Raw genomic sequence first — 23,456 nt, 5'->3', positions numbered from 1 at the left:
GAAGCTCAGTGGGGTGCGGTGAAGCGAAGGTTACCGTGACAACACCCTCTGGCGACGCAACCATCGAGTTGAAAAACGACGACATTGCCCTTGGCTAGGGGCGATTTAGTCTTTAGCTGACTGCCTATGAAAAGCCTTTGGATGAGTGAGAGGTCTGTGTTCAGGCAAATTTATAACTTAACTTAAACACTCATCTCATCATCCTTTGGTAATTTAATGTATTACTTGTCGTAATATACACTGCCTGGCCAAAAAAAGTCGCACACTCTAGTATTTTGTTGGAGTGCCTTTAGCTTTGATTACGGAGTGCATTCGTCGTGGCATTGTTTCGACAACCTTAGGCAACTTCAACATTTATTTCTGTCCAAAATTGCATTATCTTGTATTGATGACGGGAGAGTCGAACCACTCCATAAAGTCTTCTCCAGCACATCCCAAAGACTTTCAATGGGGTTAAGGTCAGGACTCTGTGGTGGCCAATTCATGTGTGAAAATGATTCATCATGCTCCCAGAACCAATCTTTCACAATTTGAGCCCAATGAATCTTGGCATTGTCGTCCTGGAATATGCCCGTGCCGTCAGGGAAGAAAAAATCCATTGATTGGATAACTTGGTCATTCAGTACATTCAGGTACTCAGCTGACTTCATTTTATTGCCGTGTAATGATTCTGAGCCTAGACCTAACCAATTGATGCAACCCCAGATCATAACACTGCCTCCAGAGGCTTGTACAGTGGGCACTGTCCCAAAAAATCCAAACTGCGACTTTTTTTTTTTGGCCAGGCAGTGTATTTAGGCTTTTTTTTAATCCTTTAACTGTGGCTTTCCCTTTTTTGAGCCAGGTCATGACAACATGCCACAGACAAACTGCATGAGCAAAGAGGAACAGTGGTTGCGGTAAAAAAGCATATGGAATTAACTGGAAGTTAAAAAACAGAACAAAGTGTGTATGCATGCTTAAACACATTGTACTTTTATTGACAGAGTAACTAAGTAATTCTGTACTTTAGACAGTTACAGATAGCCATTTTCTATAAACAGCACAACAGCAACATTCCTGTTTATTTGTAATCATTTTAATACTTTGTTACTTGACAAAGCATATTACATATTTTAGTAGTACATTAAATCACAGAAATGGACTCAATCCTGGGAATCTGGATTCATTAGAAATGTCAGTTGAAAACAGTACTATATCATATAAAACTGGGAGACTCACCATCAGTTTACACCATAGCATATAGTCAAGAACCCTGAATACCAGTCAATGCACTTAGTACACACAACACAACACTTAAATGCTTATTGATTCATCGAAAGCTTAAATTGAATATGTATTTTGAACTGTTACAAAAGGATGAAGAATTTATAGTTTTTCAAACTACCATTTAAAATGCAGTTTAAATGCAGAGATCCCTTGGTCACTAAAGTCAATTAATGGACCAGCCGATTTAGTGCATTTAGACTGTTTGGACCACAAAAAATTAGTATTGTCTGTTACCGTTCAGCTCCACAAGATGGCGACATCCATGTACTTTAAAATCTGCTCGACCAGAAAATAAAATCTGAAGCCCTACTGTTGTTTTTACAACTAAATTAACGAGACCTATTTTAGATTTTGTTCTGTAATTTGTTTTTTAATTTGATGGGGACATATACCCTTAGCATACACACACACAGACACGCACACACACACAATTATCAAATTCATCATATAAGAAACAACAGCAAATTAGTATCTCTGTGCCTATTTTTTCATGAAACTCTGTTTTTATGAACAAGATGCACTAATAGAAGATTGATATCATAAGTTGGTTTGTTTCCTTAGCTGAAATGCAATTGAAGCAGAAAGTAAAACTATGATGTCCATGTTTTCTTCAGGCCTGGGTTTCAATTCCTTTTGGCATTCAACTAACTCACAAATCGAATTGAATTGAATTGAATTGAATTGAATGCAATTCCTGAATTGAAAAATAGCCATGTTCTACGAGGACTTTCCAATTCATGAAGAGATTTTCAGGTGATTTATAAATTGACTGAACTGAAAGGGGTTTAGACAAACCCTGGTTTGCTATTGCCTACAGGAAGCCTGGGGTAGAATGGGCTTGCTTGTCAGGTTCATACCCTGACCAGTCCAGCCAGATTCCTGTAATGTGTTTTGTTAATAAGCCAACAGTCAGATAGCAACTACTTCACTACTTCTGATGTTGGGGTTGATTTTTTTCTTGTAAGTGAGCCCCCCCATAGTGTAGGCATTGCAATCGCCAAGTACAGGTCACAGTATGGAGCTACACAGCCACAGTCAGCCCTGCCGCCGCCTGGATTCGATCGAGGCTGTGAAATACTCATTCATGCTCCACAGTAAGATCTCATGGCGTTGGGTCTGCAACGGCTTTTGAGTTGCAACCATGTGCAGAGCATCTCCATCAGGGTTCAAATGTCATTGTCGCATTGGGGGCGGGGGGGCGGCATTGGTCTGTGATTGTTGACATAAAGCATGAGGAGATGAGGAACTGCACGGGACCACATGCGAGTATAATGTGTGTTTAAATAATAACATAAAAACAGGGTGTGTGTGTGTGTGTGCGTGTGTGTGTATGTGTGTGTGTGTGTGTGTGTGTGTGTGTGCTTGTCTACACAGGGAGTGTACTGAAATATTATATGTCTGTTTATTCGATCATTGAATGAATTTGGCTCTGAGTGCCGCCTTCACTTCCTGTAAGAATCTAGGCATTCTGCACTTATACCTGCGGAAGAAAGAAACACACACTAATGGGGCAGCAGGATTGAATTCAACACAGGAGACATGGAGAAACTCACACGTTTAACAGTCACACTGATACTGCTGGTAACTAGGAGATGATCAAATATTCAATCATTCATATTTGTACCAAAAAAAATTTTAAACTACAAAATCCTGCAACTGCACATAAAAGACCATACCAGTCATTTGAATGGGGGATGTCACTGAAGTCAACTCTATCTACCGCTTCATCAGTTGCAGCCACAGTAAAAACCAGCTTCTGGTCAAAGGCTGTTTGCAGCAGCTTCAGCACCTCCTTGCCCTCCCGGGTGTCTGGTAAATAGGCTTTAGTTTGGGTTCCAGTAAAGGGCTTCCCTGGATTGGGATGGGCCTCCTGGACAAAAAAATATAACACACAAGGCAAAGGGAAACTGTATGGAAGTACAGGTTATGTATGTATAAACACATGTGTGTACACATGCCTACATACATACATACATTGCTTCCAGTGTAATTTTTAAACAAAGACACTGTCACAATGGAAAACTACACTTCACAACAAAATGTTTGGGAAAGAAAGTTTGCGAAAGACTGAGTCTGACCTTGGTCTATGCTGAAAATATTGAACACAGAAATGTGTCATTTCACTTTTATAATCCATGTGTCCATAGTGCATTTGCTGTCTGAATACATTCATAATTTTGTACCGGTGAGATGCTAATTTCAGTGGAAAATGTCAAAACATGAAGGCTAAAACTTAGCATTCATAACTGTTTTCTTTGTATTGTACTTTCTCATAAAAGTTGCTTTTACTGTTCAAAATAAATAACTGTCGTACTCAGTGATGTTTCCTAAATTAGTTTCTTTTTTTATTCAGTTCCCCATGGTATCATCAACCTCTGCCTATTCTGTTCTCACTAGTGGCCAGACCTGGGTCAAATACAGATTTGTTTTGGATTCAAATACTTTTCTGTGCTCTATTGATCTTGCCTGGTGTAACTGAGCTTGCCAATATGACCAGAAGGCGGGGTTCGCATTTTTTGAGAGTATTTCATTGGTTCCAATACACCAAACAAGATCAGTAAAGTAGAAAAGTATTTGAATCCAAAACAAATACGTATTTGACCCAGGTCTGCTAGTGGGCAATCCTTATCTCCTACCTGTTAAAACAGGCTCAGAGTTTGATACTTGGGAAATAGTAGGTATAAATAGGATTTATAATTTATGAGGAAGAGGTGTATTTAAATCATCTGAAATGTTTCATATAGAACAACAATGACCATAGAGGGGCTTTTTAATATCTACAAATTTATCTACGAGGAATCGAGGTCTTGTGATGCAAGTAGTAATAATCTAGGTCTCGGAATCTGAATTACTGTGTAGTGTTTATGTTATAGAGAAGTTCCTTCTTACCATTACTGACACAAAAAAAAAGAATTTGTTATTCAGTGTCATATAAGTACAAGCAGATTACTCTGATATCTCTTCAAACAACTTGGAACAAAATGCTGAAATATGCTACAGATGATGGCGCTTGCAATGATATAAATAAAATACCCTGTGGCATTGAAGTTTGGAATAGATTCTGGGAAATGCTATTTAATATTCAACATCAAGTCTACATCTTACCATATAGTGACCCCTATATTGGGATTTGTATTGTATAGTGACCCTTGTATTGGGATATTTATTGTATAGTAACCCTGTATTGGGATATGCATTGTATAGTGACCCCTGTATTGGGATTTGTATTATATAGTGACCCCTGTATTGGGATGTGTATTGTTTAGTGGCCCCTGTATCGGGATATGTATAGTGTAGTGACCCCTGTATTGGGATATGTATTGTTTAGTGGCCCCTGTATCAGGATATGTATTGTGTAGTGACCCCTGTATTGGGATGTGTATTGTATAGTGACCCCCTATATTAGGATATGTATTGTATTCTGAGATACCTGACAATATCCAGCATGAGGAAAAACCCCCAAAAGGCAGCAAGGGAACTTAAAAAACTCCCCAGTGGGAAGAAGAAACATTCAAACAGGGCTGGGAAAGAAGTTCCTTCTGGGAAGAATCTGAGGAGAAACCCAGCTGTAGAGGGGGAGGAGCACCAATACTCTGGATACTTTACTGAGATAATAGAATGCGATGCGTTTTCTCCTCTGGAAACTACATGATTATATAGATTTGCAGTGAACTCCAGTACTGACCAGTATTGAAATATGAAGAATTCTTGAATACATATCCATTTCTTACCGTCTGTATTCCACTGGCAATGTTGTAGGTAATGCACAAAAATGCACTCCAACGTGCCCATGTCATCTGTCCCTCTGGCTGGTCACCCACCACTATGAGTGCATTTAGACACACTGGACAATGGAGACCCAGTCTTTCCACAGATCTTTCCAAACAGGCTGAACAGAAGGCATGAGTACAGATCAGCCTCTGCTTTTTCAGGGGCTTCATGCAGAGGGGACAGGCCTCCACATCAGCTGCTGTGGCTCTGGCTTCTGAGGGCTCTCCAGTCTCAGTAAAGCAGCCATATGTGCCCACTACTTGGCCTGCCATGGAGATCATTGATATTTCCTCCTTGCAGACATCCTCCAGTCGCTCTTTCAGCTCAGAGACACATTTCCTTACAGTCTCAAAGGAAATATGTGGGTTGCTAGTGATGCTGGGTAAGTCTCCAGGTCCAGGAGGGTCAAAGAGAGACTTAGAGCTCTAATGAGAGAGTGAGAGTGAGAATGAGAGAGAGAGAGAACAAAAGGATAAAGAGAGATCAGGTGGTCACTGACAGTCTGTTTGGATCAGTCTAACCACAAGATTAGAAGACAACAGAAAGTGAACATGTGCACAGTGTGGGTCAGAAATTCCAGTCATATAAGGAATGAGCTCTATTGGACATCAGACAGTCGGACAGCACTGTTAGAGAACTAGTGATGTTACCTGGAGAAAATGGATGTGATCCTCTGTGTGTGAAAGATGCTCCAGCTCAGAGTCTCTCTTCCTCAGCTCAGCAATCTCCTGCTCCAGTCGCTCCAGGAGTCCTTCAGCCCGACTCACTGCAACCTTCTCCTGATCTCTGATCAGCTCTTTCACCTCAGAGCGCCTCCCCTCAATGGAGTGGATCAGTTCAGTAAAGATCCTCTCACTGTCCTCCACTGCTGCCTGTGCAGAGCACTGTTAGGAGACATAGAGAGAGGAGGGCTGTACATTTCAACAAGACCTTTCACTCAGCTCTTACTGGGACCCCAGACAGCCTGTTCCCCACAGTGTGGCTCAGTGGGATTGAGCCCCACAGGGCTGGAAAGTGACCCAACACTGGGCCCAACACTGGCTGACTGGAGGAGACCCCTGAATGAGCCCATAAATGGCTCTTCCAGCAGCTAGCTGCTGTCTTCTTCTTTGGTCGGTACCCACCTTGAGTGACTGCACCGCCTGTCTCAGATCCTGCAGCTCCTTCTCTCTCTCCTGGATTCTCTGCTGGAATTTACATTGTGTTGCCCCCAGTTGCTTCTGTGGACATACATGAAGCATGAAGTCTAGCTGGTATATATATGAACATGTACACATTTCTGCTCGTAACAATTCGATTGACATTGAGTCATATTTTTCATATTGTTATATTTGCATTGTACATAAAAAACAACTGTTAGTCCTTGCTAATAATGCTCAGCGCATTTGTATTGGGGGCAAACTCACAGCCCAAGCTATTAGTATGGAATGGAAATGCCTGGAAAATTAACATACACCTTGTTGCCATATGTGTTAGACTAATGTAAAATTTCCCTTGGAGTGATAATAGTCACATTTGTAGAAATGTCACTGTGTGTCAAAATGTTTTTGGATGATTTTCAATGTGAGATTAATGTTTCCTCTCAAACCATTATAAAGGGGGAAAATGATGCTTTATAATGGACAAAAAGTATTTTAATAATTTTGGTTTTGGATTGGTTTTTGGACCCCCCTAGATATCTTAAACCATATACCCCTATCTCTCAGTATTTCATTTAAAACTGAAGGAGAAAAAAAAAAGAAAACTTTCTGTTTTTTCATTTTCACCAAAATCATTGCATTGTGGCACTTTATTTCTACCTAATTTATAAATCTAATCGAATCTAAGTTTGTATTGTAAATGATACAAGTGTCTTGCTTCTCATTTTTCAAGTCTATGTGATGCTCACATCTTGAGTTACAAAGCCTTAACAAGAAGGACCCCTAATTGGGCGAGGATTGGTCAGATTTTGCACCTGTACGAAGGGAATATATACATTATAAAATTAATTCCCCGCAATGAGAATAAATGACTGGGTATGCACAGTAGTTAGACATGACATTGTTTAATTGGTCAATTACATTTGGACAAATATTAATAATTATGCATATCAAGCCCCACATATGTACATACTGTAGATTATATATATTTACTTCTTAGCACAAATGGTTATCCACAGTGACAGACAGTATATAAATATTTATGTTTTTCAGTATCTGTAGTCCCCTGCTTGAACCATCAAACCTTTGCATGGTTAGCACAATGATCTACCAACTGAGCCATAGGACCGGTATTATGAGGATCATGATGTAATGATGTAGTAGCTATATGTGCTCGGAGTTTGAGGTGAAAACTAGACACGTTCTGCTGAAAGAGTGATACAATATATGTGGTCCCAAATAGGACACATGGGCATGTTGGAAATGAAGCATGCTTTATAAAACTGCAAAATATAATCTATAAGTATATTGCCTCTGGTTGTAGTATCAAACACCTCTATCCAATGTGCAGAGCACGACTATAAAAGCATGAATCAGGCTCTTTTTGTGGTTAATTTAAGGTCCTCCTGTCTGTCTGTCTGCCTGCTTCTGCCAATAAACAAAAAATGTGTGCACGCTACTTGGAATCTCGCATAAAAAACTGTACTGTTACAGTACAATTAATTTCAAAATATGTTCTGTAATACCCCTTTATCAATATGCATACATTTTGTTTCAGTCATTCAGAACACAATGTGGGAATTGAATTTCATATAACTATGTATTGGTAGTAATTTTGATCGTAACAAGATCCCGCCCTTACCTTTTTCTCTGCGCCTTCTGTTGCGACTGAAACTGTATCATGGCCTCTATGATCCTCAATTGTACACAGATAACAGATACACTGCTGATCAGTTCGACAGTAGATCTCCAGCAGTTTGTCATGATGAGAGCAGATCTTCTCCTGCAGGCTTCCAGACGCATCGATCAGCTTGTGTTTCCTTCCTGGGTTGAGTTCATTATGAAGTTTGATATGAGTTTCACAGTATGAAGCCAAACACATCAGACAGGACTTCACAGCTTTGCGCTTTCTCCCAGTGCAGACATCACATGCCACGTCTCCAGGTCCAGCGTAACAGTGAGCAGGAGGAGCAGCTTGGAGTCCTGTCTTCTTCAATTTCTCCACCACTTCAGCCAGCATGGTGTTTTTTCTTAAAATGGGCCTTGGGGCGAAGGTCTCTCTGCACTGGGGACAGCTATATACACCAGTATGATCTTCCCGATCCCAGCAGCTGTTAATACAGCCCATACAGAAGCTGTGTCCACAGGGAATAGCCACAGGATCCTTCAGTAGATCCAGACAGATTGCACAGCTGAACTGATCCTGGTCCAGAAGACCTGCAGCCTGTGCCATTTTACTCCTCAGAGTGACAGAGATTAGTTTTAGCTCAGAATGTAGTTTGCTTTCTCTGAATGTGTGTGAGAAAGAGCAGGAGATATTTCCAGTTTCTTAGAAGACCCACCTATGTAATGGCTTCTGCTTTTTTCCTGTCCTGCTCACACTGACGGAGACAGAGTTAAGTTTCGTTTCTCTGAAACTGCGTGACAAAGCGAGTGGGAGTGACTTCCTGTTTCTGCTCACAGCTGCAGGAGGTGTGGCGTTGGACTGAGGCCAAGCTGAACCGAGCAGGGAGTGAAGATGTGAAAGATCTGCTAAAATTACACGCGTAACACAAGTGTCACTCTGGATTATAATAACCCTGGGACAGCAAGGGCTGGAACATACAACACTACCACCAAAATCAAGAAACACAGAAACTGGATGTAAAATGAAAGGAAGGAAGTTTATTATCACAAATAAATAAGTAAATACACACAAGCAGAAAGAAAAGAAGGAGTTCAGCTCACCCCCCCCCCCCCCCTCCCCGCAATGGGAAGGTGGACCTGGACTTTCCCCATCCCTGTTAATGAACAACTAAAACACAACAAACTAAAATAAACCCAAAAGCATAAACGGCTCACACAAAGTTAAAGTTAAAAAAAGAAAAGGTCTGATCACAACTGTAGCACAGGTCAGGGTAAGGATAGAGTTTGGCAGTGAGAGAGAACAGGCCTGGGGTGACTGAGTTTCAGTTAGGCCCAGGACAGGGTGGTTCCCCAATCAGAACAGAGAATATCAACTCATTCATGTTGCTAAAAAATGTGATTTTCAATATCTCCAACCACCACTTCGCTTGACATTTTGCTTGTAGCGCTAGAGGGTGCGTCCTCAATGGGGGTGACGGAGGGGTTGAGGACAGAGAAGGAAGCAAACAGAGTGTAGAACGGCCGCAAAAAACTCGCACAGTACACTTTTAATTCTGAACAACAGGCAGTGTATTCTTTACACATTTTTGGCCTTTATTTTGAATTATTTTGGCCCCGATTGAGCTGCAATAGGATTCAAATCTTTCATGGTTTTGTGAATTTTCAGGGTAAATAGCTTGCATTGGCACTAGGCCAGGGCTGCCCAACCCTGTTCCTTGAGATGTACTGTCCTGTGGATTTTCATGTCAAACTTAATTTGGCACAAATGATTTTGTCCCCCACAGCCCCAATCACAGATCTCCCATGGGATTTAAAGCTTGACTGTGGTTGGGCCATTTTATAATACAGGCCTTCTGGGTGATGGGGAAAGAAATTTGCTTTCAGGTCATAAAGCTGAACTGTAGCCTCATCGGACCACAAAATCTTCTACACTATATAAATCTTATAAAAACGTACATGTGTGCTCACGTGTGTGTGTTTGTACGTGTCCACAGGGAGAGTATCAAATAATTAGTTGCCTCTCTTCATCCAATCATTCAATGCCTTTGGCTCTGAGTGCAGCCTTCACTTCCTGTAAGAAGCCAGGCCATTGGCATTTAGCCCTGTGGAAGAAAGAAACACACACTGAACAAGGAGCAGCAGGAGTGAGCTCAACACAGGAGACATACAGTAGGGTCTCATAGGTTCAACAGTCACATTCATACCTCTGGTAACTGGGAGATCATCAAATATTCAGTAATTCATATATATACTAAAGAATTTTTAAAAATCAAATCCAACTGCTGCAGGAATTGGGGAATTACCGATAAATGATACATACGGGAATGTTGCATGGGGGATGTCAGTGAAGTCGACACTGTCTTCAGCTCCATTGGTTGCTACAATTGTAAAAACCAGCTTCTGGTCAAAGGCTCTTTGCAGCAGCTTCAGCACCTCCCGGCCCTCTGGGTTGTCTGGTAACCAGGCCCCTATCGCCTTTCTCGTAAAGAGCTTCCCTGGGTTGGGATGGCCCTCCTGGACACAGAAGAAATAGGGAAAACTGGTACTTTACCAAACCTCTGAAGCCATTGCACCTCACTCTCAAAACTCACCTTTATAGCGTAGCTTCCATGAATACCTAACTACTTATTTTAATATATTTTTTGTCTTATATTTCACAGTTTTGTTTTCCCTAATTGTCTGTTTTTTATATTGAAATGTTTTTATCACTGTAAAGCACTTTGAGATGTATATATTCCATAAGCGCTATAAAAATACCCTACACAACACATACCCTGTGTATTGTAATTCATTCCATGAAGGTATTTTTATTCATTCTTTTGTTGTCTTGTTTTGGTTTTTTTTCTTGATTTTTGATTTTTCATGTTTTCTTGTTCCCTATCTCAGGATGCATATTGCAAGGTGTCAGGCTATTGGGATATGTACTGTATGCTACCAGCTGTTTACCTCCATTACATTACAGGCATTTAGCAGACGCTCTTATCCAGAGCAACTTTTACATAGAATTTTACGTTGTATCCATTTATACAGCTACATATAAATAAACCAATTTATATATACTGAAGCAATTCAGGTTAAGTACCTTGCTCAAGGGTACGACTGCAGTGTCCTACCCAGGAACCGAACCTACGACCTTTGGGTTACAAGCCCATTTCCTTACCCACTGTGCTACACTGCACACCGCTACACGGCAGGGTGGCAGCAGCCAGACAAATGCCCAGTTCACACACATCTCGTTAAGCATCGGCATCCCACTTCACAGTATCCCTTTAAAGGCGTTATCCCATCTAAATGAATTTTTTTTTTTAAATGAAAGAATAGTAACAAATAAATAAAAACAAAGAGGGAACTCCATCTTTCTCTCTTCAGTTCCCCACCCATCAGTAGATGCTGTGGTAACATGAGGTAAAATAAAAAAAATTAATTAATTAAATTAAATAAAAACTCAAACAGTTCTGTGTAAGAACTCCTCGGAAGGAACCTGGCTACTGAGCAGTATCAATACTACATTATATATTTCTAACTCCCAAGGTGCATAAGCAGTATGATGCTAGTGCTTTTATACTGTTTTACTGGGATAATAGAATGTAGTAAAATTTGATTTTTCTATGGAAGCAAAGTAATGAAATAGATTTGCAGTGAACGTTTGTTGAAAATAATATATATATATATTTCCCAATTACTTGACTCCCAAGTTATTGAAATTCTTGAAGAATTCTTGTACAATCATGTATTTCTTACCTTCTGTATTCCACTGGGAATATTGTATGTAATCCATAAAAATTTCTCTTCATTAAAGGTGCAAGGTTTCCATGTCATATGTCCCTCTAGCTGGTGTCTTTTAGACGCATTGGGCACTGGACACTGGAGACCGAGATCTTTCAGACAGTCTGCACAGAAGTCATGAGACCACATCAGTCCCTGCTTCTCCTGCAAGGGCTTCATGCAAAGGGGACAGGTCTTCACTTCAGCTGCTGTGGCTCTGGCTTCTGAAGGCTCCCCGGTCTCAGTAAAGCAGCCATATGTGCCCACTGCTCTGCCTGCCTTGGAGATCTTGGGCATTTCCTCCTTGAAGACGTCCTCCAGTCGCTCTTTCAGCTCAGAAACACATTTCCTTACAGACTCAAAGGAGAAATGTGGGTTGATAGTGGTGTTGGGTAGGTCTTCTGGAGCAGGAGGGACAAAGAGAGACGGGCAAATCTAATGAGAGAGAGAGAGAGAGAGAGAGAGAGAGAGAGAGAGAGAGAGAGAGAGAGGGAGAGAGAGAGAGAGAGAGGGAGAGAGAGAGAGAGAGAGAGAGAGGGAGAGAGAGAGAGAGAGAGAGAAATCACACATACAAAACAACAGAAAGTTGTGGGTCAGAAATTCCAGGCCGATAAGGAATGAGGAGCAGCTCCTGATAGCTCCCGCATTGTTACCTGGAGGAAGTGGATGTCATCTTCTGTGTGTGAAAGCTGCTCCAGCTCAGCATCTCTCCTCCTCAGCTCAGTAATCTCCTCTTCCAGTCGCTCCAAAAGTCCTTCAGCCCGACTCACTTCAGCCTTCTCCTGATCTCTGATCAGTGCTTTCACCTCAAAGCGCCTTCTCTCAATGGAGCGGATCAGCTCAGTAAAGATCCTCTCACTGTCCTCCACTGCTGCGTGTGCAGAGTTCTGTTAGGAGACACAGGGAGAGTAGGGCTGTACATTTTAACCTGGCCTTTCACTCAGCTCCTACTGGGACCCCAGACAGCCTGTTCCCCACAGCGTGGCTCAGTGGGATTGAGCCCCACAGGCCTGGAAAGTGGCCCAACACTGGACTCCTCAATGGCTGACTGTAGGATAGTCCTGACTGAGCCCTGAAATGGCTCTTCCAGCATCCAGCTGTCTTCTCCTCTGGTCAGTACCCACCTTGACTGACTGCACAGCCTGTCTCAGACCCAGTAGCTCCTCCTCTGTCTCCCGAATTCTTAGCTGGAATTCTCTCTGTGTCACTCCCAGCTGCTTCTGTGGACATACACCAATCATTCCACTGAATCATGAGTTGTGGTTTGTACTGCTGTCAGTATTCAGAGAGTTTGTAGTAATTTTTCTAGTTTTTATTTAAATTCCTCTGTTACACAATTTGCAAGGTACATTGACATTTTAATGAGCTATGTCCCAGTTCATTCAAATTCAGTGTCATGCCTGACTACCTCTGACCACAATAATGAAAGGTGACCCTTTTGGCCAGTTCACTACATAGCTTCAACATACAACTTTGAAGCCATGGTTCTTAAAGCTACAGTTTATCATCAAACACAAAGCTGCTTGGAACTGCCTTTTTTATCACTTTCTCTATTCTTTTCCTGCACCAGTACAGCTGTGGGCAGAATTTCACCTTTCAAATCATTCCACCCACCATGAATATGACATAAAAAACTATCAATAGAATGGCCTTTTTTCTCTCTTGACAGCAATTGCTGAACAATGTACTTTCAATAACAAATATATGCAGCTTAAATGTAAGATAAGATAAAAAATAATGAAAACATGGGGCCTAGTTACATGACATGATTTAGGAGACATTGAGTAGCATTGCTTTGGAATAGAGCTTATTTAATTTGTGTAAGCCAAGACAGCCAATATTGTTTGTTGTAATTTGACCTCATTTTGATATCAATACTTTAAACAGCAGGCCCAGATGTTGCTAGATTTAATTCATGCCTAATAGACAGTACATTGTATGTGTGAGTAACTTGACATTTTTGTACATTTAAAACATTTTTTGTTGAGGTTTAATTTCTTTGTATTGTATTGTGTTTGTTGTGAGTAACTGATATTAAAGTAATAATCTGGAAGATTTTCATTAAAATGAATGTCTGTTAAGTCACTATCTGTTACCGTTATTTACATTGCCATGAAGTTCATCAATATATTATAATTATCGGAATAAAGCCGGGGTATAGGTGGAGCAGAGCCGGGTCTGATTTCTGTGTAAAGATGTCAAGCCGGACAAAACTAAATAAAAGAATACAGCAGTATGGATTCGCGTTGTTATTATTTTATTACGCTTCCTCATATGTTCCTTAAGCCTTGATGCCCTTTTTTGATGAAATCTCCTTTGTTTTTGTTTTATTCTTCTTGTTCTGATTGCTAATTTAACACCCAGGTCAGCTTTATTCTCGAACAGTTTAGCTAGCAAAACCAGAAACACCAGGGGTAACATTTTGCAAGGCAGTTGTTTCAAAAATATCACACAACAATCATTCATGACTGTTTATTGTGCACAAGATACATAATTGCACAAGCCACAGCGAATCCCGCAAATTCTTCTCTGCAGTGTAAAGACGTTCATACCGGGCAAATGGTGGATAAAGAATGTTTGTGGAAATTGATCATCACTAAAGCCGCGTTTCCACCAAAAGTACCCGGAACTTTTAGTCCCAGGAATTACTTTTCAAGGAACTAAAAGGTTCCTTCAGCCCATTGTTGTCTGCGTTTCCACCGCGGTCTGAAGTCTCGCGAAGATTAGGCAAATTAGCCCACTGACGTATGAAAAAGCGACGTTGTCGTCGGTCCATCTGTCCTATGATTTCTTCTGTAACCCCATACTACCACCGAAGTAGCCTACATTATTTTCTAATAACCGGGACAGCCCGGAGGGGTTTATTCCACTTATATACAACGGGTTACCAACAATGACTATATATGGTTACTTTTGTATTTATTGATTTTTATCGATTTAATCACCTGGAATTGAAATATTCTTCTGCAGCCGTTTGGGAATATTTTACTGTTGTCAAGCAAAACTGTCATTGGTAGTTGAACTTGGACCGTTGTTATGCAACAAATAGGATATAACAGGCCAATAGTCAGATTGTAGCTGTTTTATATATCCTCTCAAACACATTCAATATGTTTTTATGCGAACATTCACTTTCATGTCTTGACATCCGAGGCGACAGAATGCATTCACTGTCATACATTTCCAATATAACTGGCAACAACAGCAGAAAACATGCACACGTTGTACACAATTTACTGTTTGATTACTTTCTCATTGTCAATTCCATATAGGCTAATCGCAAAATGACAAGAGTAGAACGAAAACTCGGACTTGCGTGAAAATTTAAATTAGCAGTGGTACAGCCACCGTTTGCTTTCCTTCGAAGTTACTGCTAGCCGAGCAGCGAAGTGTGCCCTCCAGATGCGAACCATGCACCATAAATTAGTCCATAGTCTTCCTGGTCTTTTTGTGGAATTGAAGAATGGCAGAGTAAAATTACGGCAGTCTGAAAAAGCTAAAGGGACGATAACTAGAATTAACCTGTTATTTTACCCTGACAAAAAGTGCGGAAGGTGATTTCCAGTTTGCTTTTGCTGTATCACCAATGTGAATTACGCAGAACTACCGCATACCTCACATAACTGTATCAAACGTTTTGAGTCAATTACAACGGGCTAACAAAGAAAATCCGGAAGAAAATATTCAGCAACCGAATTAATCCGTTTGAATGTTTTGGTACGTAATATGCTGTCATGCTTAGCATTTTATAAAACAAATACTAAAGCAAGAAAAGAACAGAAGAGCACACGTTATAATTCCAAGACGTTGGCAGGCTACAACCAAAACTAGGCTACTGCGCCGCATGACATACAAGTTTGATTTGAAGTTATTATGAAAATAAATCGGTTTGCGGCTGCAGATTTTTAAACATGGCGGTTGAAATAAAACAAATAACACTGCAAGTAGTCGACCAATCAGAAATTTTCAGCGCTTGCGCCCCATCCCAAAGGTTCCGGTACTTTTGGAAAGTGCTACCCCCCGAGCAGGAACTTTTTTGGGGGTAAAATAAAGCCCCCGGAACTAAATTTAGACCCTAGTTCCTGCGGTGGAAACGCACTGAGTTCCTCAAAAGGTTCCTAGTTCCGGGGTAAAGTTCCTGCGGTGGAAACGCGGCTTAATTCTACCCCAGGTCTGCTACAGCATTTTAACCCGGCTCAGCAGTGTAAAGACAGCTTAAGTTAGCCTAATGTTAGACAATGAATGAGTATGTACATAACGTTACTTTTATAACAACGCTTTTTTATTCAGTAAATAGTAAGTGTTATTGTTGGCGTGGCCCAGGTGCCAACTGACCGACGTCACACAGGCGACGCTGGTTGGATCCGGTTGGATCTATGGGAAGTGAGGTCCAAAAACACCTGCAATTACCGCGTCTCGCCATTGGTACCGCCAAAGAGAACGAAACGGAAATCTTCGAGATTGTAACTTTAACAATGCATATAAATGTATGAACTGTAAGATAATTAAATCCACTGACCATGCATACAAATACATACATTCAAACACGCACACATTCTAGCTGAAAGAAACACATTGGCATGGATTCAATTATTTTTCCTTTATGCATGTGTTTTGTTCCATTCACTCACAATATAACGTGGGAATAAAACATTTTGACATTACTATGTGTGGTCACTATTATTTTATTGTGATAAGTTCAGGTCCTTACCTGTTTCTCAGTCCTTTCTGTTGCCACTGAGACTGTAGCATGGCCTCTGTGGTCTTCAGTCGTACACAGATAACAGATACACTGCTGATCGGTACAACAGTAAATCTTGAGCACTTTGTCATGATGAGAGCACATCTTCTCCTGCAGATTTCCAGTGGCTTTGACCAGATTATGCTTCTTAAAGGCAGGAGATTCATAGTGAGGCTGGAGGTGAGTTTCACAGTAAGAGGCCAGACACACCAGGCAGGACTTGACGGCTCTGAGCTTTCTCCCAGTGCAGACATCACACGCCACGTCTCCAGGTCCAGCGTAACAATGGGCAGGAGGAGCAGCTTGGAGTCCTGTCTTCTTCAATTTCTCCACCACTTCAGCCAGCATGGAGTTTTTTCTTACAACAGGCGTTGGGGTGAAGGTCTCATTGCACTGCGGACATCTAGCAGTAAGGTCACTTTGATTCCAGCAGCTCTTAATACAGTCCATACAGTAGTTGTGTCCACAGGGAATAGTCACAGGATCCTTCAGTAGATCCAGACAGATTGCACAGACCAACTCTTCCTGATACAGAAGACCTGTAACTTGCGCCATTTTACTGCTCAAAGTGACAGAGATTAGTTATGGTTTAGAATGTAGCGTAGTTTCACTGAATCTGTGTGAGCAGGAGATATTTCCTGGTCCTGAGAAGATCCACGTAGATATGTTACTGAGAGAGACAGTTTAATTTGGATTATTTGAACCTGCACGCCAGAGAAAGTGGGGGTGATTTCCTGGTTGTGCCCACAGCTTCAGAAGGCGTGGTGTTGGACCGATACCAGGCTGAGCAGAGCAGGTAAGAGAAAAAGATGTGATCTGTCTGGTCGTACCTGTTTCTAAAACATACATGGGTATTTAATTGTGGTTTTTGGCTGTTTATTGTGAATACCTGTATGTAAGGCAGTGTTCTAAAATGACACTCAGTATGTGTGCAGTATCATCGTAAGGTAAGTAGAAAGTAACCTTTGTATACAGTATTGAGTGCTCTTGTGTACCTGTGTGCAAAAAATACAATACACTCTGATTATACAATCTGTTTGTTAAAGTATTCTGTTCATGGCAAAATACAGTTTAATGGAATACCATATAATTAATGTATAAGCACCATATACTGTATGTATATTATATGAATATGAGAGCATTTGATGGACAGATAATAGTTATGAGACACTATTAAATATTAAGTTATATTCCATTTCCTCATGTGTGTACACAACAAAGCTATTTGAATGGTATGTATGGGTAGACTTTGGGAAATGTATGTCTCTGTGGTGACACGTCATCCTCATATGTTTGCACACAGCATAGCATGCCTGACTAGTTTGAACAGGCGGAGAATGTCATGGAGTCACATTTTTCCCATGAGCTGGCATTTGCCAGATATCAAAATATGTGACCTGACTGTACCCATGTCCTCTGGTATGGGTCCGAAACATTTCCCTCTGGTGTACTTGGCTATATACAGCTATTATGTGTACTATAAATGCATAAAAGGGTGAAGTGTTCGTAGTTTTTCCAACTATCGTTTATAATGCCCCCAAATCCCTTGCTTGGTCACTTGTGTCAGGTCATTTGACATAACAGCAGATTCAGTGCATTTGGGTCGCAAAAAAAATCTGTGTTGCTCTTCAGCTCCACAAGATGGCGACATCTGTAAACTAGAGCGAGAACCCTATACCTGGATGGCAGGGGGTGCAAGGCGTCAAATCACAGGGAGCGAGAGAGAAGGGGGCCGTCAGATCACCAACTCACAACAACGCTATTCATAGGAAGACTCCTGGAATTGCAGTTTCTCCACAGAACAGGTTGCTCATATCATCACATGGCACACATAGGCTAGTACATGCAGTGAATTTTAATAAGGCCTTCATAAAGCATCTATAACCTTCCTACCTTCATGGGCATGTCTTACCACTTTATAAAGCAAGGAAACACTTCGTCGGCATATCGTTACTGTTTTATACACTGTTTCCTCAAGCTAGATGCTGCAGAATGATGTCCTATGATATTAGGTGATTTTTTTTTTTTTTAGGATATGAAGACTTTTAAAATATAAATTCCTTTGCAACACTCCATTCCAGACACCATTAAGCGGACCAGTTGTTTATGAACACTTCAGAAATCAATATGTTTGTACTCAGGAAGGCATTTGCAATGTCTAATGAAGGCCCCCTTATATAAAACTTTAATAAAGTGCATATATTTGACTTCAGAAAGCATTACAAGTTCATGACCTCGGCCATAAATGAAATACTGTCTGTTGTGTGAGCATTCTTGCGTTGTTTTCTCGGGATAAGTGAAGCTGGAGATGAACTGAGCCATGTGTCCATTCTTAAGGTCAGGGTTTAATCAACGAACAAACTCGAAGAGACACAATAAAAGTAGCATGTATGTATTTGTTTGTTTATTTACTTTTTTCAAAAAAATATTCTTACCAATAAATGTTGACAAATGTCGAGATGGATTATTATGATGTTTTTGTTTTTTCGAGGAACAATTTATTTCAGCCAGTCACTAACTGATCTATTTCTTACCACTATACTGGTAGTTTTACTTAAGATAAATAACACACAAGGCATTTATTTTACTCTGAAAACGGGGTCGTAAAATAAACTGCCATACAGTGTTTAAAAGGTCACGTGTGCACATCTCTCTACTGTGTTAGCATCTGTAGCCGTATGAAGCACTAAGGACGGATGTAACAAGTGCGTTCCCAGATTCAACGACGGTACAAATGTGCCTTTTACTTCTGTAGAATGAAAACATTCGTGTCTTAAACATATCAGACTAACACTACTGTAGCTTCTTAAAAACATTTTAAAGCCAAAATAGTTATTTATAAAAGGATAAATGATCGATACACGGCATATTTAATTAAAGTTGACAGCCTATAAATGCATGCTTTCTGCCTTTTTCCAAAGGCACACGTGAAATCAGCAAAGCTCTGGGTAGGAAATGGCTAAACATAATCAGTTCCGCACCAGTATTTATAACCATTAGGCTGCTAAGAAAAGAGCAGCAGCAGAACAGAGATCTACTCAATAACAAGCATGTCACAATGAATTCCACCCCAATTTTAGAGAACATATCACTTGAAAACATTTATTTAAATTATTTGTATTATGCACTGGATCAATATGACCCAAAAGTTTGGACGTGTGTATAAAAACAATGTCCAGGTAAAGGGACAGATGAAGGATTTTGTGTGTGCGTGTATGTGTGTGCGCATGCATGTGTGTGTGTGTGTGCGTGCGTGTGTCTAGCTCTTCTCATGGCAGTGTTGCTCCAGTTTCCAGCAGTAGCAGACGGTATTGAAGAAGCGGCAGTTGCAGATGGCACAGGGGTCGCAGCAGTGCATGCTGGGTAAGCAGCTCTCCATCATACGGTAGCAGCGTCGCCCTGGAGGGCGCAGCCTGACCTTCAGCTTCTGCAGTACAGGAGGAGGGTGAGCACACCCCAAAATACAGCCTGTCCCCCCTAACACACCCCAAAATACAGCCTGTCCCCCCTAACACACCCCAAAATACAGCCTGCCCCCCCAACACACCCCAAAATACAGTCTGTCCCCCCTAACACACCCCAAAATACAGCCTGCCCCCCCTAACACACCCCAAAATACAGCCTCTCCCCCCTAACACACCCCAAAATACAGCCTGTCCCCCTAACACACCCCAAAATACAGCCTCTCCCCACTAACACACCCCAAAATACAGCCTGCCCCCTTAACACACCCCCAAATACAGCCTGTCCCCCTCACACACCCCCAAATACAGCCTGTCCCCCCTAACACACACCCCCAAATACAGCCTGTCCCCCCTCACACACTGTTTGTGTTCCTTCTTTTTAGATTTGAGTGTTGGCAGGGATGTACAGTACACCGGTCTTCGGCCCTGATTGGCTGTAAATAGACACGCCCACAGAGAAGCGATTGGCCGCTTACCACCGCGCGCGGACTCTGCCCCTCGTGGAGCGTTCTCCTGGCAAACAGCGTTTTGCGTTTCCCCTGGTTACGGACTCCTGTGGGTGAATAAGCAGAAAGCGGGACAGCTGTTCACCCCTGCAGACCACCACGCGCAGCGCTGCAACTCAGAGCTTCCCGCTTCCTTCGCTTCTCTTTCCTGTGCACAGTGAAATGTGTCAGCGGACTCGTGTGTGTTCTGTCAGAACTGAGTTAACACAGGACATTGTACTGGGTAGCACACCAGCCAGATTCAAAAGTTCACAGTTTTCAGCGCAAATATCATTGAAACCTCATGCTTATGCACTTTCAAGACACTCACACACACACACCTACACACACACACGACCAGAAGAATTTGAGTGAAAACCCTAACAGGTGCGCAACTGCTCTACACTTGAGCAAGGTGCAAGGTGTTGGGATCACACACACACACACACACACACACACACCCTCTCAAGCTATATAGTTAAATATGTGTGTATGTGTATGTCCTTAATATTAAAAAAATAAATACAAAATAAAAAGTATGGGCATAAACAGAACAGAGCATTTGTGCCAATTTGACAGCCTCAAGCTAAAAAGAGCAGCGGCATCCTAGCAACCACAATAGGCTTTTACAGGGAGCAGATGCCCAGCATCAGCAGCGGTATCCTAGCAACCACAATAGGCTTTTACAGGGAGCAGATGTCCAGCATCAGCAGCAGTATCCTAGCAACCACAACATGCTTGTACAGGAGCCGGAGTCCTGCCTCGGTCTCCCACGTCTCTCTGCGTGCAGAGGGATGCTAGTGTTCACCCGCTTATGTTTCGGGAGCATGGCCCATTAACGTTCTTTTCTTTTCTGGGAAAACGTCTCTTTTTTGGTGGATAAGCGTTCTGTTTCGCTTAAACCCTTTGTCTCACGAGAAAGCCAGCTTAGCTGTGAGTGCCACAGTCTGTGTGAAAGAATGGTACTGAGGGCCACCAAGTAAATAATATTTCACTTTTGGTTTCCTTTGTGGCCGGTTTACATTGCCAACGTTATGTTGATGTGTAAATCTGTATTTTCACTTATTATTATTTCTGTCATTGTTTCATTTTGAGATTACATTTCTTTGTGTATGAGAAGCTTATGGAAAGTCATCTTGGAGGGATAGGGTTCTTCACAGCAGTATGCCTGACATATATACTTCAGGCATTTAACACAATCATCGGGTTCCCCCATCTTACATATAATGCATTAATTCAGATGGATAATTCACTTAAGCCCGTCAGGTTAAAGGCACAACGCGGTGCACCACCTGGAAAGTAACCGTGCAACCTTAGGGTTTGCCATCTCCGTTCCGTAACGGGTACGCTAAACTGTCACGTGACCATTCCGTTCACCCCCTACTGCACGTTTACTGAGTTCAGACCTGATGAAGACCCCCCAAAGTGAAACAGTAACTGCCGATGAAGACTCCCCCCCCCCCCCCCAGTGAAACAGTAATCGCCGATGAAGACCCCCCCCCCCCCCCAGTGAAACAGTAATCGCAGTCTCTGATTCAGACCGGCCTGGTGCATTCTAGGAATTTTTAAAAAAAACTCTGCAACACAGCTGGTTCAGCAGTTCATGCACAGCTCGTGAAATTGCTGTGGATTCGCACTGAAGAAAAATTAACCAGATCTTTCAGGAAACAATTCATAAAGGTCATCTTCATAAGATGATTTTAACACTATCTAATTTCAGAATGCAGTATATCAAAATGTATGAATGTACTACAACCCTAATAATAATAATAATAATAATAATAATAATAATAATAATAATAATAAGCTCCAGTGAGAAGTTGACATTACAATGCAACTGTTTTCATCTACAAACATCGTTTTTCATCTACAAACAAATTGTTTTTCGTTTAATTCATAAAAACGTGTAAAACAACTAAATGAAACAAGTCTAAATGAGTCTCACCTGTCTCCATCGGTTTATCTTTGAGTGGCAAATCAGCATTGGGATTTTTCGTCGTATCTCGCATGTCTACAATAGACTGCACAGACGTTATCCATAAAGAGCACACGCAGAACATCAAAGTCCACAACATTTCGGCTACCTACATTAGAAATGAAATTAAGTATATCTACGGAGAATCCGCGCGCAGGCTACTTGTTGTTAAATTGTCAGTAATCTTTTAAGTAAAAATACTTTTACATCAATTTAGCATACGCTTTACTAACGATAGACTAAATGACCTTCAACGCGTTGGAGTCTTGTTTCACCAAATTATGCAGCAGACTAGCCTATATCCAAATATATATATGAATATGGGGCTCATTCCCCGCCCAATATTTCTCTAGTTCCAATCGGAAAATCCAAAAAGGTACAAGCCTTCGAGGGGACATTTTGCTACGCCCGTGGAACGTGACATCACGGAGATAACCATTCTTTTGAGTAAATATTCCGTTGTTCGCTTCGTTAAAAGACTGGACAGACAGACATGTTCTTTTAGAAGCGTGTTAAGACAATAACTCAATAAACAGAGAGAGATGGAGAGCGAGAGAGAGAGATTCGTATATGACATGGGATTACTCATAAAACAAACACCGCCCCTTAGCCTATCAGTTAAACACTAGAGATATAACTTACTGCGACTCCAACTCATAACAGTTTTAACACTTACATCTCGCATTTTTTCCGGAATATTCATGATTTTCAGTGATTCGGTTGAAAGCGCTCAGATGGTGCAGAGAGGTTTCAGGCTGTACCCTCTCGACTAAGGCGAAATCCTTCTAGTATGCACGGACACAACCTAATTCTTATGTTTGTTTGTTTTTATTTTATAAATAATTTGTATGAGCGAAATGAAAACATTGTTATTCTACCGTGTATTTCAATACATTCTTATTAACTGGGCTCAATAGGAACACGGTGATCTCAATTGGTGCAATTACGGTTCGTGGAAAATGAAATGTAAATTTGAATTAAATTATAATTTTGAATTAGTTATAGAAACTGTGACCAATTAAAAAGTAGCCTTAACTGTATTACGCTAGGGTAGTATTTATTATACTTACAGATATGTGTTTATGTAGCCTATATTATTTACATTGTGTAGGTTACATGTTCATTTTCGTTCTACATGGGAGGGGTGCTTTTTGTTGTGTCTAAACCCACATGGCATAAATACAATGAAAATATGTTTTTTTCAAATGTAAACATCTATTA

General features: G+C 41.2%; 2 protein-coding genes and 2 long non-coding RNA genes across 4 annotated transcripts; all 4 read right to left on the bottom strand.

Moving 5' to 3' along the window:
* Window positions 1-954: 954 nt before the first annotated feature.
* On the bottom strand, window positions 955-8,604 carry LOC135253897 (E3 ubiquitin/ISG15 ligase TRIM25-like). Its single transcript, XM_064333733.1, has 6 exons — window positions 7,822-8,604; window positions 6,165-6,260; window positions 5,691-5,924; window positions 5,001-5,465; window positions 2,946-3,139; window positions 955-2,749 (listed from the first exon to the last, which is right to left on the bottom strand). The coding sequence occupies exons 1-6, from the start codon at window positions 8,410-8,412 to the stop codon at window positions 2,680-2,682; spliced, it is 1,650 nt and encodes a 549-aa protein (XP_064189803.1). The 5' UTR covers window positions 8,413-8,604; the 3' UTR covers window positions 955-2,679.
* Window positions 8,605-8,823: 219 nt separating this feature from the next.
* LOC135253899 (uncharacterized) lies at window positions 8,824-12,449 on the bottom strand. The gene is made up of 4 exons (XR_010329713.1): window positions 12,224-12,449; window positions 11,547-12,005; window positions 10,126-10,319; window positions 8,824-9,907 (listed from the first exon to the last, which is right to left on the bottom strand). It is a non-coding gene; the product is annotated as an uncharacterized LOC135253899 (long non-coding RNA).
* Window positions 12,450-12,607: 158 nt separating this feature from the next.
* On the bottom strand, window positions 12,608-16,945 carry LOC135254161 (E3 ubiquitin/ISG15 ligase TRIM25-like). The gene is made up of 2 exons (XM_064334141.1): window positions 16,282-16,945; window positions 12,608-12,790 (listed from the first exon to the last, which is right to left on the bottom strand). Exons 1-2 carry the CDS (start codon window positions 16,864-16,866, stop codon window positions 12,608-12,610), a joined length of 768 nt encoding a protein of 255 aa, XP_064190211.1. The 5' UTR covers window positions 16,867-16,945.
* Window positions 16,946-19,679: 2,734 nt separating this feature from the next.
* Window positions 19,680-23,006, bottom strand: LOC135253895 (uncharacterized). Its single transcript, XR_010329712.1, has 3 exons — window positions 22,206-23,006; window positions 20,252-20,328; window positions 19,680-19,738 (listed from the first exon to the last, which is right to left on the bottom strand). It is a non-coding gene; the product is annotated as an uncharacterized LOC135253895 (long non-coding RNA).
* Window positions 23,007-23,456: the final 450 nt, after the last annotated feature.

The sequence above is a fragment of the Anguilla rostrata genome, chromosome 4 (assembly GCF_018555375.3).
Source record: "Anguilla rostrata isolate EN2019 chromosome 4, ASM1855537v3, whole genome shotgun sequence".
NCBI lineage: Eukaryota > Metazoa > Chordata > Actinopteri > Anguilliformes > Anguillidae > Anguilla > Anguilla rostrata.
The sequence above is the reverse complement of the archived record's forward strand: the minus strand, read 5'-3'. Positions and strand labels throughout refer to the sequence as shown.

Excerpts from the sequence above, each read along its gene's own strand:
- LOC135253897 (XM_064333733.1), bottom strand. The coding sequence starts at position 8,412 with ATGGCACAGGCTGCAGGTCTTCTGGACCAGGATCAGTTCAGCTGTGCA. Across the intron at positions 5,466-5,690 it reads ATCACATCCATTTTCTCCAG|AGCTCTAAGTCTCTCTTTGA; the intron begins GTAACATCACTA and ends CTCTCTCATTAG. Across the intron at positions 3,140-5,000 it reads TTGCCAGTGGAATACAGACG|GAGGCCCATCCCAATCCAGG; the intron begins GTAAGAAATGGA and ends TTTTTTGTCCAG.
- LOC135254161 (XM_064334141.1), bottom strand. The coding sequence starts at position 16,866 with ATGGCGCAAGTTACAGGTCTTCTGTATCAGGAAGAGTTGGTCTGTGCA. Across the intron at positions 12,791-16,281 it reads CAGAAAGGACTGAGAAACAG|AAGCAGCTGGGAGTGACACA; the intron begins GTAAGGACCTGA and ends GTATGTCCACAG.